The sequence below is a fragment of the Amblyraja radiata genome, chromosome 38 (assembly GCF_010909765.2).
Source record: "Amblyraja radiata isolate CabotCenter1 chromosome 38, sAmbRad1.1.pri, whole genome shotgun sequence".
NCBI classification, from domain to species: Eukaryota; Metazoa; Chordata; class Chondrichthyes; order Rajiformes; family Rajidae; genus Amblyraja; species Amblyraja radiata.
In genome coordinates, this window is record NC_045993.1 from 12,654,383 (window position 1) to 12,674,618 (window position 20,236).

The following is a 20,236-nucleotide window of genomic DNA, read 5'->3' on the forward strand; positions in this document are numbered from 1 at the left end:
TCTCTTTGCCGCTCGTAATTGTATATACTTCTACCAGGTCTCATCTCAACATTTGACGTTCCAGAGAAAACAATCCAAGTTTGTGCAACCTCTCCTTATAGCTCATACCCTTGAATCCAGGCAGCATTCTGGTAGACCTCCTCTGCATCTTCTCCACATCCTTGTACTGTGGACGTGCAGATATCTGTTGTCCTTACGCGGTCTGCTCTACTTTAACTCTGCTCTGAGGAAGTTAATTATAACCTCATTCTGTTGTGTGTGTCCATGAATGTGTCAATATCGACTTGACCTTAGCCTCTGAATGTGGACAGGCAAGAATCCTCCGATTCTTGCAGCTGACAGCATTCCATCGACAGACTCTAGCAACCCACAGTCCCTTGTGTCTCTATGATCTTTTACAGGCTTGTGGGTTAAGACTGAAGTGTGAAATGAACCCTGTCAGGTAGTTAGCAATGGTTTCAATTTAAATACTACCTCTTACAGATTAACACTGACCAGTTCCTTCCTGTGTCCAAATAAATAGGACAGAACTAACCCATAATAATAAATAATATTTACATTTTAAAACCAGATTCAAAATACACTGCTGTTACTGTGTAAGAAAGAACTGCAGATGCTGGTTTAAACTGAACATAAAAAGCTGGGTAGTAGACAAAATTGCTGGAGAAACTCAGCGGGTGAGGCAGCATCTATGGAGCGAAGGAAATAGGAAACGTTTTGGGCCAAAACCCTTCTTCAGACTGATGTGAGGGGGGGGGGGGGAAGAGAAGAAAGGAAGGCGAGGAGCCAGTGGGCTGAGGAAGAGCTGAGAAGGGGAGGAGACAATAAGGACTAGCTGAAATTAGAGAAGTCAACGTTCATACCGCTGGGGTGCAGACTGCCCAAGCGAAATATGAGGCTGCTCCTCCAATTTACGGTGGTCCTCACTCTGGCCATGGAGGAGGCTCAGGACAGAAAGGTCGGATTCGGAATGGGAGGGGGAGTTGAAGTGCTGAGCTTCAGGTTGTGAGATCAGGTTGGTTAATGCGAACCGAGCGGAGGTGTTGGGCGAAGCGATCGCCAAGCCTACGCTTGGTCTCACTGATGTAGAGCAGCTGACATCTAGAGCAGAGGATACAATAGATGAGGTTGGAGGAGATGCAGGTGAACCCCTGCAGCACCTGGAAAGACTGCTTGGATCCTTGAATGGAGTCAAGGGGGGAGGTAAAGCGACAAGTGTAGTATTTCTTGCGGTTGCAAGGGAAAGTGCCCGGAGAGGAGGAGGTTCGGGTGGGAAGGGACGAATTGACCAGGGACAAAAGCTGGATATTGATTTCTCTAACTTCAAGTAACCCCTGCATTCCCTCTCTGAATGCAAGGTCTGAAGAAGGGTCTCGACCCGAAACATCACCCATTCTTTCTATCCAGAGGTGCTGCCTGTCCCGCTGAGTTACTCCAGCATTTTGTGTCTCTCTTCGGTGTAAAACAACATCTGCAGTTCCTTCCAACACATTCCCTCTCTCTCTCCATCCCTCCCCCACCCAAGTCGTACCAGCTTCAAAGTCGTGTTGTTGAGTCTCATTGTGTATACTCGTTCTCACTTAACACTGAAGAAGGGTCTCGACCCAAAACGTCGCCTATTTACTTCACTCCATAGATGCTGCCTCACCAGCTAAGTTTCTCCAGCATTTTTGTCTACACAGCTATCAATGGCCTGTTTCCTTTATCATCATTACTTGTTTTGCATATCATTCATTCATTTGTTCTACATCTCTCTACATCACTGTCTATATCTCTCATTTCCCTTTCCCCTGACTCAGTCTGAAGAAGGGTCTCGTCCCGAAACAACACATAGTCCTTTTCTCCAGAGATGCTGTCTAACCCATTGTTCATCTTCAGTTTAAACCAGCAGCTGCAGTTCCTCCCTGGACATTTCATCGAACCCGCTGAGTTACTCCAGCTTTTTGTGTTTACACTGCTGTTCCTGTTGTTTTCAAAAACAGATCTGCAGGAGAATGGAAGGCTGACGTCATGGGCTGGACAGCTGCTGGAGGGCAGAGAGAGCTGGCAGAAGCTGGAGCGCCCTGGCACCACCGCAGGTCAGCTGTGGCCGTCTCCAACCAACTGCTCACTGACCTCAAACATACTGTCACCATTCTCAGCAACAACAGAGAGGATGCAAACAAATTTAAACCATTTACAAACTTAACTTGATGGGAAATGATAGCAGCGTGTGTGTGTGTGTGTGTGTGAATTATCACTCAGCTAAATCGATTGATTGAATTTATTGAAAGATACAGCATGCAAACAAACCCTTCTGCCCAGAGTCCACACCAACCGTTTGATAAGGCTGAATGATGTTAAAAATATAAAAACATTTAATGTATTCCTGGTTTAATACTAACAGCCTGATCACGTTCACACCAGTTCTATGTTATCCCACTTTCACGTCCGTTCCCTATGCACTAGGAGCAATTTATGATCGAGAGTCAAGAGTGTATTATTGACACGTCCCGAAACAGAATAATGAAATTCTGCTTGAGGCCAATTAACCTTGGTATAAAGACCAAGTATCCTGGCATTGAAACCCAACACTGAACCGCCTCTTCTGAAACATAAGTGCCTTTCCCACTTGGGCGTCATTTGCGCGTCACGCAGATGGCACACCAAGATTTTGTACATACCAAAATCCTGCGGCGCGGCGCGCAACCGCGTCATTGCCTACGTCACCACGCACCATGCGTGCATCACGAGCACGGCACAACACGCGCGTCGTGACACACAAATTACGCGCAAATGATGCCGAAGTGGGACAGGCCCTATAATCTAACTCGATCTTGTTTTTGCATGTGGCTCACATTCCCAAATGGAGAAGAGCGCGCAGAAACACTCAGTGATCTCACTCTGCGCCCACCTGAATTAATCACCTGGATTCCAAAAGTGACGCTAGACTCCCTGCTTTCCCAAACTTCACTAACACACCAACCCCGAGCCCAGCTCTGCTCTTGCTACATCTTCATCATGATTTTTCCAAGACCATGTCTGAACTGCATTGTCTTGTTCATTCAAAGTTTTATTGCCCTCCTGATTAACTCCTGAAGTTGTTGGCAACAATTGTTGAAGAGAACGATAATCTAAGATGTGTAGGAAAGAACTGCAGGTGCTGGTTTAAATCTAAGGTAGACACACAATGCTGGAGTAACTGAGCGGGACAGGCAGCATCTCTGGAGAAAGGAATGGGCGACGTTTCGGGTCTAGACTTCTTCAGACTGATCTAAGATGGGGCCCGAGCCAGGCGACTCTGTGTGTGTTGGTCACAGAAGTGGATCTGCAATCACGCGTTACAATCACTCCACTCTTTTAAATCTCTACTCCAACTGCAGCATTTCTTACTTTAACTATGCTCTTAATCTCCTCTCTAAACATATTTCCTTTATCATGTATCTGTACACTGTGGACTGTGATCATGTATAGTCTTTTTGCTGACTGGTTAGCACGCAACAAAAGCCTTTCACTCCCTCGGTACACGTGACAATAAACTAAACTGAAAACTAAACCGAAAACTAAACTGAGGGAAGTTTTAGTCATTGTGAGGAGTCTTCTTGAACTGCTACAGCATATGGGGTGGAAGTTTGGGATTTTGACCTCTGACTACGAGGGAATGGCAATTTCTATTCAAGTCTGGATGGTTGGGCACTATGCATATTCCACCCTCACTAGATCAGGGATCCCAAACTCTTCAACTTGGGGCCATTTACAAGTGAGGCTGAAATTGATACTGGCACCACCATCACATGACATGCAGATTAGAGTAACAGAACTATACATCATTGAAACAGGCCGTTCGGTCCAACTATCCTATGCTGGACAAGTTGCTTAACCAAGCTTGTCCCACTTGCTTGCACCTATCCTAAATCCCTCCAACACTTTCCTATCTGTGTGCCTGTCTAGGTGCCCTTTAAATGCTTGCTGGGAGATCTCTGGGCTTGCACAATAACATAAACTGGTGCAAAACACTCATTTGATCTCTTCATTCAATATCACATGAACATTTCTATCATGACTCATAAGAACAAAGCAACAGTTCTAAACTAGAGGTACGAGGTCTGCTTCGGGGTAGGTTAACAAAGTGTCACTCTATTTAGAGTGTGTTGAGAAGCTGCCAAATCCCCGCACCTAGCACTAGTCCAATATCATGGTCGCACCAATCCCTCAAGCGATTGCCTCGCACGTAACCTTGTTTTCCATCTCACTTCCTTACAAGCATTGCAAAGACAGGAGTTCGAGAAAGGGCTTATTCTCTCATGTACAATGCTTGCTTGTAATAAATGGATCAATGTCCCAGGCTAACAACCACCAGCACTGAGTCCCCTGTTACATTCAAAATGTAACAACAAGGAACTGCAGATGCAGGTTTACACCAAAGATAGACACAAAAATGCTGGAGTAACTCAGCGGCGGGTCAGGCAGCGCCTGTGGAGAAAATGGGTAGGTGACATTTTAGGTCAGGACCCTTCTTCTTTTCGTGTCCCTCGTTACAAATGTTGACATCGCTGTCATTGTCCATCCTGAAAAGGACGCAAGCTTCCGGCAACAATCAGTGGAAGCCATCACTTGTCGCAATAGATGGTAGCAGAATTAGCTCAGAATACTTCCAGTTTCCAGCCCCGCGACGTGGATGCTTCTGCTATGGGGGTCAAAGCAGGACCCTTCTTCAGACTGAAGATGATCTGGTGAAGGGTCCTGACCCGAAACGTCACCTATCCATTTTCTCCAGAGATGCTGCCTGACCCGCTGAGTTGCTCCAGCATTTTGTATCCATGCCCAGTTATATTCAACTACTGGGCGAGCATTACTGTTTGTATGCCCAACACCATACTCTTGAACCAGACAATCGACTCCAAGCTCTGCCATAGGGCAAATGAACAGGCGGACTAAGCAAAATGTTCAAAAACGTGTTTACAGCCTCCTTGAAAAGAAAAAGGTGCCACATTCCCACCAACTCTTGGGAATCACATTCAGGATAGTATTCAGAATGGAGCAATGAAGAATTTCTTCATTGATGTCAGTTTGTACAGGCAAGTGGGTCCTCAGACAGCAGCCACATTGTCTTTGTTTCTCTGTCATGGATCTTAAATTGTCAGACGTTGGAGTTGTGCTGTGTGCCCAGGTTGAGAGAGGACCATTGTTGATGTTCATCCTCTTGAGTTGACCAAGAACAAATATTCAAGTGTCAAATGTGTTATTGCGGCTTGAAGACTGAAGCTGAGGTGACCCCAGTTATGGAGTGGAGGTGACGTCAGTTGAACAGTTTCCTATTTATTCTGAAAACTACCTTCACAAGGCATAGGCTTTCTGGAAGTGCTGGGAGAAAGACTCAGTAAAGTGTTGGTGATAAGAGAATATTGAACGACCAGGGTGGGAGTGGTTGGGTTTTCTTGTCAACTGCCTCGTACTTGCATGGAATGAATGCTTTTTTCCATTTATCAGCCCAAGCTTGCTCGCCGCAGACTGAGGATTCAGGACCGCGATCCGCCACGGATTGATGCACCAGGAACCCGCCCGGAAGGGCCGGCTCGTCCGCTCAGAGAGGAAGGTGTGGGACACGGGGCCGGCGAGCAGAATGGCTGTGGGAGTGAGTGCACTGCTCGACGGTGGACCAGGCCGCTGGAAGCCCTGCAACAGCCTGGGGCTCGGCGGGACTGGGCTCCAAGAAACCCGAGCGCCTGCCTACAGCGGTGGAGCAGCGGAGAACACCAACGGCTTCACTAGCCAGGCCGACCGTGCAATGTCACCATGACAACGGGCCTTCATGGTCAGGTCAAGAACCCTACACTAACAACCGGGATTTGAAAATGGTGCCAAACTGGTGACTTTGAATATTGCCTCAGGTAGACAAAAGTGCTGGAGAAACTCAGCGGGTGCAGCAGCATCTATGGAGCGAAGGAAATAGGCAACGTTTCGGGCCGAAAACCTTCTTCAGACTCGGCAACGTTTCGGGCCGAAACCCTTCTTCAAACTATTGACTCAATGTACTACAGGTATTGTTATACACTTGTACTGCATATGAGATGCTGATTTAAGGTGTATCTAAGTGCTTATGTACAGTGATACTTGTACTGTACTGAATATAAAAATGAATTTCACTGTACATCAGTACATGTGACAAATAAGGTATCATTGAACCATTGAGGTACCGTGACCATCAGTGAACACCTCGACATCTGATTTAGGGGTGGAACTTGAAGATGTCGTCCTGACCTGATGCCAAGATGTTTAACCTCCATCTACAATATTCCATTGCTCCAGTATGATTCAAGTCAGTGTAGTGCCCCTCATTCCCCACCTCGACACCCCTCTCCAGGCCCAATTCCCAATAGCAAAAAGGCGGCAATGTTTTCCACACCACATCCTTCATGGCTTCTGGAAGAGCCAGACTCAATGACTAGATTAGATTAGATTCCTTTATTGTCATTCTGACCTTTCGGTCTGAACGAAATTTCGTTGCCTACAGTCATACATATAATAATAAATAACAAAACATACAATAAACACAAATTAACATCCACCACAGTGAGTTCACCAAGCACCTCCTCACTGTGATGGAGGCAAAAGTCTTAGTCCCCTTGCTAAGTAGCTCCCAACAGTGCTACTGATGCTGCCAAAATCATATCTGGGTTCATTTATTGCAGGCTTAGCCAATGCATCTCAGATGGCTCGTGCTGTACATAGGTATATGGAGCAGAGCTAATTTGGAGAATTTCTCATTCACTGGACTAGCCATGCAGGTAATGGCCAACCTACTTTGGTGCCAAATGTACAGTGTTCTCCCACCTGAAGTATTGACTCGCGGGTGTCTCACTCAAGTGCTATTGGCACAACTGTACTTTAATCCACCTGATTAATTAATGAGCCTTCACCAATTGCCTTAACTCACTAAGCACAATCTCATTAATTTAATTAACTTTGCAGTTAATCCATTTATATAAGAAGTAATCTGATCGCACAACGCTCCAGTTATTCCCACACACGATTAGAAATACTGCTGCTATGGATAACATTTCAAGCATCTCTCTGTAAAATCTTTCTGTCAGTGGTGTATTCAGTGAACCTTTAACAGGAAATAGCTGCATGATGTGTACCAGTCATTAAAGGAACAACTAATGTGGCTGGTTTAACTCTTAGCACAAATGTTAAAATCATAACCTCTAATCACTGATAGAAAACAGGTCGGGATGTATTAAATTGGGCATCACAGCATGCAATTCATCAAAGGTACACAAAAATGCTGGAGAAACTCAGCGGGTGCAGCAGCATCTATGGAGCGAAGGAAATAGGTAAAGTTTCGGGCCGAAACCCTTCTTCAGACTTCAGCAATTCATCAACGTTTGCACTTAGGGTGGCACAGAGGTAGAGTTGCTGCCTAACAGCACCAGAGACCCGGGTTCAATTCTGACTACGGGTGCTGTCTGTACGGAGTTTGCGCGTTCTCCCTGTGAGTTTTCTTCGGGTGCGCCGGTTTCCTCCCACATACTGAAGATGTGCAAGTTTGTAGGTTAATTGGCACTTCTGTAAATTGTCCGTAGTGTGTAGGATAGAACTAGTGTACGGGTGATCGCTGGTTGGCGTGGGCACGGTGCGACCTGTTTCCACGCTGTATCACTGAAGTAAACTTTTAACAGAGGAATGGTGAAATAAAAAATTGAGGAATGATCGAGCAAGGGCGGAATGCCAAGCAAAGGGTTGGCAATGAATGCTGTACTTAAATACACTATGACAAATAAGGTTGGCAGGCTACAGACCATGACTGCCATGTGGGATTATACTGTGGTGGCAGTAACAGAGTTCTGGCTCAGACACGGAACAGGAATGGAAAATTAATATTCCTGGCCACAACGCATAGAAGGAAGAGAGAAGGGGAAATAAAAATGCTAGCGGTATTGATTAAAGATACAGCTACTCCTCGACCTACGATGGGGTTACGTTTCGATAAACCCAACGTAAACCAAAAATATCGCAAGTCGAAAACGCATTACGATCACGTGACGGGAAGTGACATGCGGCTCGCTGCCGTTGCCGAGCGTTTGCCGATCGTAAAGTCGAAATATCGCAAGTCGAAGCATCGTAAATTGGGGAGTACCTGTACTGCAATAGCCCTGAAAGAAAATACTATGATTTGAGCTTGAACTTATTCACTTTTAATTTGTAAAACTTAAAGAATACTCCCAAGGACCTATTTGGGAAATCTTTTAAAATCTCCAATTAAGTCCGCAGGCCAGAATGCCACCTACACGATATTTACATTTTCATTCCTTTCAATTTGAGGATAGCAGTTTCCAAAATGCACCCAATGACGCAACAGTTTGTGGAATGTCTTAATGGTGGCAAGTTGATGGTGAAAAATAAATGGATATTTGTGGGTGAATTTGGAATGAAAATTAAAGGTGCATAATTACATGAAAGACAGCAAAGACTTTACTGCAGATGCGATTCAGGAGATACCCAAACTGTACATAGTTCACAGTGGTCAATTCCATGCTTTTCAAAAACCCACCCGTCATCTTTTAGTGTGGATGTGTGGCAGCTCAGTGAAAATCCACTCGTATTTGTTGGGTCCGATCCATGGTCACAACATAAGTAGATAGAATAAAGGAGTGTGGTATGCTTGCCTTCATCACAGGCTATTGTGTTTAAGAGTCAGATTCACAGCTTCACAAAACTTTGGTTTGACTGCATTTGGAGTATTGCGAGCGGTTCTGCTCACACCATTACAGGAAGAACATGGAGGCTTTGGAGAAGGGGCAGAAGAAGGTTACCAGTACACTGCCTGGATTAGAGGGTATTGCTCTACAAAGAGGCTGGATATATTTGGATTGTTTTCTTTGGTACACCAGAGGTTGAGAGAGACCCATCAGTAGTTTATAAAAATTATGAGAGACATCGATATGGTAGACAGATCTTTTTTCCTCCAACGGGGGGAATTTTAAATACTGGAGGGCATAGATTGAAGATGAAGAAGGCAGTTTAGAGTAGATGTGCTGGAATAGGTTTTTTCTTTAATCACAACCACAGTAGATGCGTGGTATGCACTGCCGTGGGTGGTGGTGGAAGCAGATACGCTAAGTGTGTTTAAGAGACTATTAGATGGATACGTGGAATGGTCAGACATGGAGCACATGCAGGCAGAAGGGATTAGTTTAATTAGGCTGGACCACACTGAACCGTGGGTGATTCTCCCAGTGATCCTGTTGCTGAAGAGAAGCCATGCTGAAAACAGCCACACGCATGCCAGCTTCACAGCAGGCCAGAGGTTTTTGACCATTATTTAAACACTGACATTGCGGAGGGCAAATAAAGATATTCACTACCTTTGAAGACCCTGAAATACATGGTGATCAAGTTCATATTTATTGTCACATGCACCAATTGGTACAGTGAGATTTGAGTTACCATACAGCCATACGAATAAAAAGAGCACAACACACGATAGAATTTAACATGAACATTCCCACACAGCGGAATCAACGTTTCCCATTGTGATGGAAGGCAATAAAGTTCAGTCATCTTCCTCTATAACAGATCCAACTATAACTGCCCCATTTGCAGGAATTCCCATTCATTAGCAACACTGCATGGAAAAGATCTGAACGTATTCAAGTTCAAGTTCAAGTTCAAGTTAGTTTATTGTCATGTGTCCCTGTATAGGACAATGAAATTCTTGCTTTGCTTAAGCACACAGAAAATAGTAGGCATTTACTACAAAACAGATAAATGTGTCCATGATATAAATATATACACACATGAATAAATAAACTGATAGTGCAAATAACAGAAAGTGGTTGGTAATAATCAGAGTTTTGTCCGAGCCAGGTTTAATAGCCTGATGGCTGAGGGGAAGTAACTATTCCTGAACCTGGTTGTTGCAGTCTTCAGGCTCCTGTACCTTCTACCTGAAGGTAGCAGGGAGATGAGTGTGTGGCCCGGATGGTGTGGGTCTTTCATGATACTGCCAGCCTTTTTGAGGCAGCGACTGCAATAGATCCCCTCGATGGAAGGAAGGTCAGAGCCGATGATGGACTGGGCAGTGTTTACTACTTTTTGTAGTCTTTTCCTTTCCAGGGCGCTCAAATTGCCGAACCAAGCCACGATGCAACCGGTCAGCATGCTCTCGACTGTGCACCTGTAGAAATTAGAGAGAGTCTTCCTTGACAATCCGACTCTCCGTAATCTTCTCAGGAAGTAGAGGCGCTGATGTGCTTTTTTGATGATTGCATTAGTGTTCTCGGACCAGGAAAGATCTTCAGAGATGTGCACGCCCAGGAATTTGAAGCTCTTGACCCTTTCAACCATCGACCCGTTGATATAAATGGGGCTGTGGGTCCCCCTCCTACTCCTTCCAAAGTCCACAATCAGTTCCTTGGTTTTGCTGGCGTTGAGGGCCAGGTTATTGCGCTGGCACCATATGGACAGTTGCTCGATCTCTCTTCTGTACTCTGACTCATCCCCATCAGTGATACGCCCCACAATAGTGGTGTCGTCAGCGAACTTGATGATGGAGTTCGCACTGTGGTTCAAATCATAGGAATATAGAAAATAGGTGCAGGAGGAGGCCATTTGGCCCTTCGAGCCAACACCGCCATTCATTGTGATCATGGCTGATCATCCCCAATCAATAACCCGTGCCTGCCTTCTCCCCATATCCCTTGATTCCACTAGCCCCTAGAGCTCTATCTAACTCTCTCTTAAATCCATCCAGTGACTTGGCCTCCACTGCCCTCTGTGGCAGGGAATTCCACAAATTCACAACTCTCTGGGTGAAAACGTTTTTTCTCACCTCAGTCTTAAATGGCTTCCCCTTTATTCTAAGACTGTGGCCCCTGCTTCTGGACTCGCCCAATATTGGGAAAATTTTTCCTGCATCTAGCTTGTCCAGTCGAGGGACTAGACAAATCGCCAGGGACTAACGTGAATTGTCTATGAGCTGATACTGCAAACTAGCTGGAGAAACTGCCATGAGAGCTGAGATCTATATACAGAGTTACACTTGCTACTTAGTTTAGTTTAGCAATACAACATAGAAACAGGCCCTTCGGTCCACCAAATCGGTGCACACCATATAACCATATAACAATTACAGCACGGAAACAGGCCATCTCGACCCTTCTAGTCCGTGCCGAACACGTATTCTCCCCTAGTCCCATATACCTGCGTTCAGACCATAACCCTCCATTCCTTTCCCGTCCATATAACTATCCAATTTATTTTTAAATGATAAAAACGAACCTGCCTCCACCACCTTCCATGGATGCTCATTCCACACAGCCACCACTCTCTGAGTAAAGAAGTTCCCCCTCATGTTACCCCTAAACTTCTGTCCCTTAATTCTCAAGTCATGTCCCCTTGTTTGAATCTTCCCTACTCTCAGTGGGAAAAGCTTATCCACGTCAACTCTGCCTATCCCTCTCATCATTTTAAAGACCTCTATCAAGTCCCCCCTTAACCTTCTGCGCTCCAAAGAATAAAGCCCTAACTTGTTCAACCTTTCTCTGTAACTTAGTTGCTGAAACCCAGGCAACATTCTAGTAAATCTCCTCTGTACTCTCTCTATTTTGTTGACATCCTTCCTATAATTAGGCGACCAAAATTGTACCCCATACTCCAGAATTGGCCTCACCAATGCCTTGTACAATTTTAACATTACATCCCAACTTCTATACTCAATGCTCTGATTTATAAAGGCCAGCACACCAAAAGCTTTCTTTACCACCCTATCTACATGAGATTCCACTTTCAGGGAACTGTGCACAGTTATTCCCAGATCCCTCTGTTCACCTGCATTCTTCAATTCCCTACCATTTACCATGTACGTCCTATTTTGATTTGTCCTGCCAAGATGAAGCACCTCACACTTATCAGCATTAAACTCCATCTGCCATCTTTCAGCCCACTCTTCCAACTGGCATAAATCTCTCTGTAGACTTTGAAACTCTACTTCATTATCCACAACCCCACCTATCTTAGTATCATCTGCATACTTACTAATCCAATTTACCACACCATCATCCAGATCATTGATGTACATGACAAACAACAGTGGACCCAACACAGATCCCTGTGGCACCCCACTAGTCACTGGCGTCCAACCTGACAAACAACCATCCACCATTACTCTCTGGCATCTCCCATTCAGCCACTGTTGAATCCATCTTGCTACTCCACCATTAATACCCAACCATTGAACCTTCTTAACCAACCTTCCATGAGGAACCTTGTCAAAGGCCTTACTGAAGTCCATATATACAACATCCACTGCTTTACCCTCATCAATTTCCCAAGTAACCTCTTCAAAAAATTCAAGAAGATTAGTCAAACATGACCTTCCAGGCACAAATCCATGTTGACTGTTCCTAATCAGACCCTGTTTATCCAGATGTTTATATATATTATCTCTAAGTATCCTTTCCATTAATTTGCCCACCACTGACGTCAAACTAACAGGTCTATAATTGCTAGGTTTAATCTTAGACCCCTTTTTAAACAATGGAACAACATGCGCAGTACGCCAATCCTCCGGTACTATTCCCGTTTCTAATGACATTTGAAATATTTCTGTCATAGCCCCTGCTATTTCTACACTAACTTTCCTCAATGTCCTAGGGAATATCCTGTCCGGACCTGGAGACTTATCCACTTTTATATTTCTCAAAAGTGTCAGTACTTCCTCTTCTTTGAATCTCATAGTTTCCATAGCTACTCTATTTGTTTCCCTTACCTCACATAATTCAACAGTGGTGAATACCGAAGAAAAGAAATTGTTCAATATCTCCCCCATCTCTTTTGGCTCTGCAGATAGCTGTCCACTTTGACTCTCTAATGGACCAATTTTATCCCTCGTTATCCTTTTGCTATTAATATAGCTGTAGAAACCCTTTGGATTTACACGTGCGGTCCCCGCACAATAACATTATCCTACACATACTGGGGACAATTTAAAATTATACCAAGCCAATTAACCTTCAAACCTGTGAGTCTTTGGAGTGTGGGAGATAACCCAAGATCCCGGAAAAAGCCCACGCAGTTCACATGGAGAATGTACAACTCCATACAGACAAGCATCCATAGTCAGGATTGAACCTGGGTTTATGGCGCTGTAAGGCAGCAACTCTACCGCTCAGCCACCATGCCGCCCTACTTGTGAATAAGTAATAAAGGAAGTGTCAATTTTGTTACATCCTTCAAATTAGAATTGAAATTTTGAAGGTGACAATAAATCTTGAGCTGTGTTAAACGGCCACCCAATCAACGCCAGTGTCCTTCCAGTCTTCTTTACATTCCATTTGATGACTGTAGTTGAATTTAACTGCGGCACAGCTGGTAGATCTGCTGCCTCACAGCGCCATTGCCCAAGGTGCAATCCTGACCTCGAGTGCTGTCTGTGTGGAGTTTGCATGTTCTCCCTGCGACAGCGTGGGTTTCATAGAACTAGTGTGAATGGGTGATCGATGTGGACTTGGTAGGTAGAAGGGCCTGTTTCCATGCTGTATCTCTACGTACATGTTCACTAAACGCAGGCAAAACAAAACATTGAGCCTAGACGCTGCAATTTCTCAGACAACCTTGTTTTGGATAAGCACTTATCCTCTTTGAAGCAATAATCCCAATTCTCTTGATGACTGCAGTTTAATTTTTAATGATTAAATACAGGAGAGTGAACAAGAAATGCTGGAGAGAATCATGCTCACTCCAACGCCCACTAATCTATCTTTTTTCACAGAATTTGAATATTCGATAGGTAAAAAAACAAATTCATCAGTAATGATTAAGAACATGTAAGCGTTATCAAGCTCAATTTAATACTGATTTACAGAGAACAAATTCTGCATTTCTTCACTGTTCATTAAATAATAAGCATCCAATTTTGGCACACACTACCAAACGCCCTTCCCCCCCTCCCCCCTCCTCCCCCCTCCTCCCCCAAAATGAACCAAAACTAAATGAATAATTCAAACTCCACATACGATTCAAAAAGGCAAAATCCATATGGTCACAATTAAGCTCCAAACCACAACTTTTGTGCTGATGAATCCGACATACCGCTGCACTCAGAACAGCAAAAGCAACCGCAAACCAAATTTCATAAAGATGAAGGATAACGGTCGCAGACGGGGGAAGATGAGAGCGGGTAGGGGAAAGCAGTTGGGGCCAGCATGATAATTCCAGTAAACTGTGTTTGGAGGTCAATCTCAATGTGTTTCTTGTCAACTGGGAGAGCAATGCTGACCTGTGCCCTGAGTAGGAATGCCCCATCCCACTTTCAACAGGTGCCCGGGTCTCTGTGACTCATTGCCACACTGACAGGCGCCCAGTGTACACATATCCCCCACGACCACACGGACCTTGTCCCGTGACCACACCATACAGGTGGACCTGTGTGGGCTCCATTATCAGAGAGGTGAGAGCTGTGTTGTGCAACCTGTCATCGCGCTCACTGGACCTGGTCTGCACGCGCTGGCTGTAACTCTGATCAAAACGTGCACAAATCCCTTTTAGCCGAATGGCCTCTTAAAGCTTTACTTACTGCTCAATGACAATGGACCTCTGAATTAACTTGCGGCTTTAAAGCTTAATGGTTGGACAAGGTTAACATGGGCGGAGTGCTCTAATTGGGTTACACGCGTGAACACACTTACACTTGCAGCTAGCACTGCTACTCGTTCCATAGAATGAACATACAGAGAACTGTAACATCATTCATTCGTTCTCCTGTATACAGTGCAGGTCCCATTCTCTCTGATCAACATCTTTCAAGATCTTTCCAGATCATATCTACTCACTGCAATAAAAAATAGAATTTGCTGCGATTCCTCATATGTTTTGCCCAAAATGTTGAAATCTTGCCCCTTGTTCCTTGAATGGTGAGGTTTCCTTCTTTCTACCATGTTTTTGAACCAGTAATATCGTGTACCTCTATCAAATCTTCCTGCAAGTGCTCTGTTCCAAAAAGATCAACGCGGCTTCTATGGTCCCGCCACATGTCACGGCTCATCCCCACAAACAGATGGTTCCGAAGAACCATCACTTCTTTTCTAAACTCGTGACCACTAGACATGGACCCACTGCGAGCAGTGGCAGTCTTGTAATCTCTGCCTCAGTACTTGGTGTTCATAGGTTTTCGTAGCAGAATAAGGCCATTCGGCCCATCAAGTCTACTACACCAATCGATCATGACTGATCTATCTTTCCCTCTCAAACCCATTCTCCTGCCTTCTCCCCTTAACGCTTACTAATCAAAAATCTGTTAATCTCTGCCTTACCCATTAATCCATTGACGGCCTCCACAGTCGTCTGTGGCACTGAATTCCACAGGTTCCAAAGAAATTCTTCCTCATCTCCTTTCTAAAGGTATGTCCTTTTATTCCGAGTCTATGGCCTGAAACATCCTCTCCATATCCATTCTATACATGCCTTTCACTATTCGGTAAGTTTCAATGAGGTCTCTCCTCATCCTTATATTGTCTATTCCTGAATCCCATACAATAGACAATAGGTGCAGGAGTAGGCCATTCGGCCCTTCGAGCCAGCACCGCCATTCAACGTGATCATGGCTGATCATCCCCAATCAGTACCCCGTTCCTGCCTTCTCCCCATATCCCCCGACTCCGCTATCTTTAAGAGCTCTATCTGGCTCTCTCTTGAAAGTATCCAGAGAATCGGCCTCCACCGCCCTCTGAGGCAGAGAATTCCATAGACTTCCAACTCTCTGTGAGAAAATGTGTTTCCTCGTCTCCGTTCTAAATGGCTTACCCCTTATTCTTAAAATGTGGCCTCTGGTTCTGGAGTCCCTCAACATCGGGAACATGTTTCCTGCCTCTAGCGTGTCCAAACCCTTAATAATCTTATATGTTTCAATAAGATCCTCTCATCCTTCTAAACTCCAGAGTGTACAAGCCCAGCCGCTCCATTCTCTCAGCATATGACAGTCCCGCCATCCCGGGAATTAACCTTGTAACAGTTGACTAACCATTACCTAAAGCTCTCTTGGCACTTCAAAACTCCTGCAGACACCTTATGCTCTGATGATCACTGCTCCCCAAGTATTCTCTCACCGACAGGTGACCCGTGTCGTTCCTCAAAACCAGGGCCAAAAATGTCTCCGTCAGTTACTGACAGGAAAAATAGAGTTGTCCTCTTATCCTCACTAATTTGGTCTAACAAGGAATTATCACCAGGGACTAATGGTGGGATCTACTGTACACTTCTATGATCATAGAGAATGATGTCTTTATGGACTTAACCAAAACCAATATAGATTAAATGATCAGAAAGTTGAGAAATGTGTTACTAAGTGTAACAGGCTCAGAGCACCCATTGTGTATTTTGCACTGACTCATACCACAAATGGTCATAGTTTCACCTTTTTGCAAGGGGAGGAAGTAATGATAATATATTTAGACTGCAATGCAAACCCAAAGCAATTCAGGAAATGGTTAGATAACATGAAACTTGAGTTATTGATAATGTAACACTTACCATGCGATTATTCTCATAGACATTTTCTTTACAGAGTGAGTCAAATTCTCTGCAAAAGAAACAAAAATATCAAATACAATATAGTAGAATCAATAGTAGAATAGTAGATGCTGGTTTACCAAAGAAAGATACAAAATACTGGAGTAACTCAATAGACAATAGACAATTGGTGCAGGAGTAGGCCATTCGGCTCTTCGAGCCAGCACCGCCATTTAATGTGATCATGGCTGATCATCCCCAATCAGTACCCCGTTCCTGCCTTCTCCCCATATCCTCTGACTCCGCTATTTTTAAGAGCCCTATCTAGCTCTCTCTTGAAAGCATACAGAGAACCTGCCTCCACCACTCTCTGAGGCAGAGAATTCCACAGACTCACCACTCTCTGTGAGAAAAAGTGTTTCCTCGTCTACGTTCTAAATGGCTTACTCCTTATTCTTAAACTGTGGCCCCTGGTTCTGGACTCCACCAACATCGGGAACATGTTTCCTGCCTCTAGCGTGTCCAAACCCTTAACAATCTTATATGTTTCAATGAGATCCCCTATCATCCTTCTAAACTCCAGAGTGTACAAGCACAGCTGCTCCATTCTCTCAGCATATGACAGTCCCGCCATCCCGGGAATTAACCTTGTAAACCTACGCTGCACTCCCTCAATAGCAAGAATGTCCTTCCTCAAATTAGGGGACCAAAACTGCACACAATACTGCAGGTGTGGTTTCACTAGGGCCCTGTACAACTGCAGAAGGACCTCTTTGCTCCTATATTTGCTCCTATTTTGTTATAAAGGCCAACATGGCATTCACTTTCTTCACTGCCTGCTGTACCTGCATGCTTACTTTCATAGACTGATAAACAAGGACCCCCAGATCCCGTTGTACTTCCCCTTTTCCCAACTTGACGCCATTTACATTGTAACTCAGCGGGACAGGTAGAATCCCTGGAGAACATGGATAGGTCACGTTTCAGTTCAGGACCCTTCAGACTGGGTCCAGATCCAAAACGTCACTCATGTTCTTCAGAGATGCTGCCCGACCTGTCTTTGCTCAGATATGCCTGGCAACAGTTGGGTATGTGAGGAACATGTGTGAGATAGTTAGCAGCAGCAAAATGAGGGAGAGAAAGGGGTGAGAATTAAGAAAAATGTCACCAATGACACGAGAGAGTGGGTTAGAGTTATAACGGAGAGAAGTCCCAGTCAGTTGCTGCTGGTCTGGATTGGAGAATGGAAACTCCGGCTGTGTGCTGTGCTCGATGGGACACTGCATTGCAACTAGATTTAAACATTAACAATTTGGAATGGTGCAAAGGAAACGTGCAGCAATAAGCATGGTATTTCTATAAATACCATGAGCACGAACACGAGAAAGCCAATTACATCTGACCATTTCAAGCGCACACCAACATTTGACAACTCAGATGTTTTTTTAAACCTCAAAAATATACTTTATTCATAATATTTACAGTAAATATAATCAGGAATGTTGATCTATGCTTATTGTACCAAGAAATGCAACACCTTGCCTTGCAACAGCCCAGTGACTGGACGCTGGGCCCTGCAGCAACACTAGCCCTGCGGTGCAATAGCTCAAGGTCACAGTCCTTCTGGCAACCGTCGCTCACGGCAGCAAATGCCAAGATGTGAACTCTTCCCTTCTTGGCCACGGAGGTTCCAGAAAAAGAGGGAATGGTAGCAGAGGAGAGGTAAGTAAGGTCAGTGGCGCAGCGGGAGTGTTGCTGCCTCACAGCGCCAGAGACCCGGGTTCGATCCTGACTACAGGTGCTGTCTGTACGGAGTTTGTATGTCCTCCATGGCTATGTGGGTTTTCTCTGGTGCTCCGGTTTCCTCCCACACTCCAAAGACGTACAGGTTTGTAGGCTAATTGGCTTGGTAAAATTGCAAATTATCCCTAGTGTAGGATGTAGTATCCTACTAACTGTGGGATGGTGTTAGTGTACGAGGTGAACACTGCTTGGCACAGACTCGGTGAGCGGAATGGCCGCCTACCATGTTGTATCTCTAAAGTTTCCAAAGTCTGAAGGTAGAGGGCAGAGTAATCTGTGGGTCACAGTCAGGATCCCGGCCAGTGTAGCAGCCACAGTCAGTTTACAGGTGGCACAGTCTGGGAGGAGGAGTGTTAGGAGAGACCAGGTACAGACAGCTGTATGGAACAGGGGCAGGAGCCACAGGGTGGGGTGGGCATGGGGCACAGAGCCAGAATGGTGCACAGGGTGGGGCTAACAAGCTGGAAGTTTGGAAGGTGGAAGGCGCATCTCCGACTCTTCCTGTAGCTACTTCCTCCCACTCTGCTTCCCGCAGGGACCGTTCCATTCTCCCCTGTTTCTCCACTCCCCTCACACTTGTGTGGACTGTACTTTTACCATTGGCTATCATTTTCGTCAGCCATGGAGCACCTTTCAGGGCTGCTCAATTACCTCTGCTCCATTTCCCACACTTTTGCCCTCTCGACCCACCACCTCCGCATCCAACAATTTAGTTTAGAGATGCAGCGCGGAACCAAGCCCTTCGATCCACTGAGTCCACTCTGACTCGTGGTGAAAGATCAATGAGCTCTCTCTCTCTCCAAATGTGACGTGGTATGCAGACCAACAACTTATGTTTTTTCTTAGTTTCAAAGGCAGCTATTCAGTGGGTCTCTGCAGTCACCGAATCCTCGGTTCTCTCCTTAAGCCCCATAGGATTAGTTTGTGAATATAACCTCTCTCATGATTCATAATCCCTCGCCTTAAATATCCCTCACTCTCCTCAATAGAATCACAGCTCTGTTCTGCTACAGCTGCTGGTCTCTCCTCTGGTCACAAGCCTTTAAAAATCAGGTTGAAAATTGGTCAGATGACAAACTGTAAGGGATTCATGCTGGTTTGATTGTCCAAATGTCACAGTAGAATGCTGAGCCGTAAATTCACTGCTGGTCTTCCTCATTGGGGATACCACTAATGGCATGTTGGCCTTTATAACAAGAGGAGTTGAGTATAGGAGCAAAGAGGTCCTTCTACAGTTGTATGGAGCCTTAGAGAGACCACACCTGGAGTATTGTGTGCAGTTTTGGTCTCCAAATTTGAGGAAGGACATTCTTGCTATTGAGGGAGTGCAGTTCCTTCTCTCCAGAGATGCTGCCTGTCCCACTGGTGTCTATCCTACCAATGTTTTCTACAGCTGTAGCACGATGCTTGTTGTTTCCGTAGCGGGTTAGGGTTTAACGGGGTAGGGGTGCTAGCCCTACGCCCAACCCTCCTCCTTTGTCCGGGCTTGGGGTGTCCATAACCAGAGGCGGAGTCAGTCTTCACACGAATGCAGCCAATATGTTCCAGTGGCATGATATCCAAGATGCTAAAAGTCAAGTTCTTCCAGTCTGTGGTCCACCCTACAGCCCTCTATGCCAGTAAGACATGGAAAATCAGTAGACCACCACGGGCGCCGGGGAGATGGCCGCCCTGCCGGCAGTCTGTTCGTTTTTTCTTTCTTTTTGTTATTTTTTAGTGCGTTAAAAGTTTGTTTGAACGTTCTTCGGTATGTTTTATGTAGGGGGAGGGGGGAGGGGATCGGGGGAAAACTTTTTTTCAGGTTCCTACCTTCCCGGGGATGTGATCAATTTTCGGATCACATTCTCTGGGCTCTGTGGCCCACCATCGATGGAGCTTGATGCCGCCTCGGACTGTCGTGAGCCCCACCGCGGGGCATGGACTTACCATCGGAGCTGATCCCTTG

The 20,236-nt window shown here is 45.2% G+C and overlaps 1 protein-coding gene across 3 annotated transcripts in view; it reads right to left on the bottom strand.

Annotated features, from left to right (window-relative positions):
- micall1 (MICAL like 1) overlaps positions 1-20,236 on the bottom strand; it is a 98,751-nt gene that overhangs the window by 64,892 nt on the left and 13,623 nt on the right. For 2 of the 3 annotated variants that reach the window (XM_033013603.1, XM_033013602.1), the window contains exon 2: positions 16,510-16,558. In XM_033013603.1, coding sequence (XP_032869494.1) covers positions 16,510-16,558 — 49 coding nt within the window. Of the gene's footprint in view, positions 1-108; positions 234-16,509; positions 16,559-20,236 lie in introns of those variants that run through there. The other variant, XM_033013604.1, reaches the window with a different exon arrangement.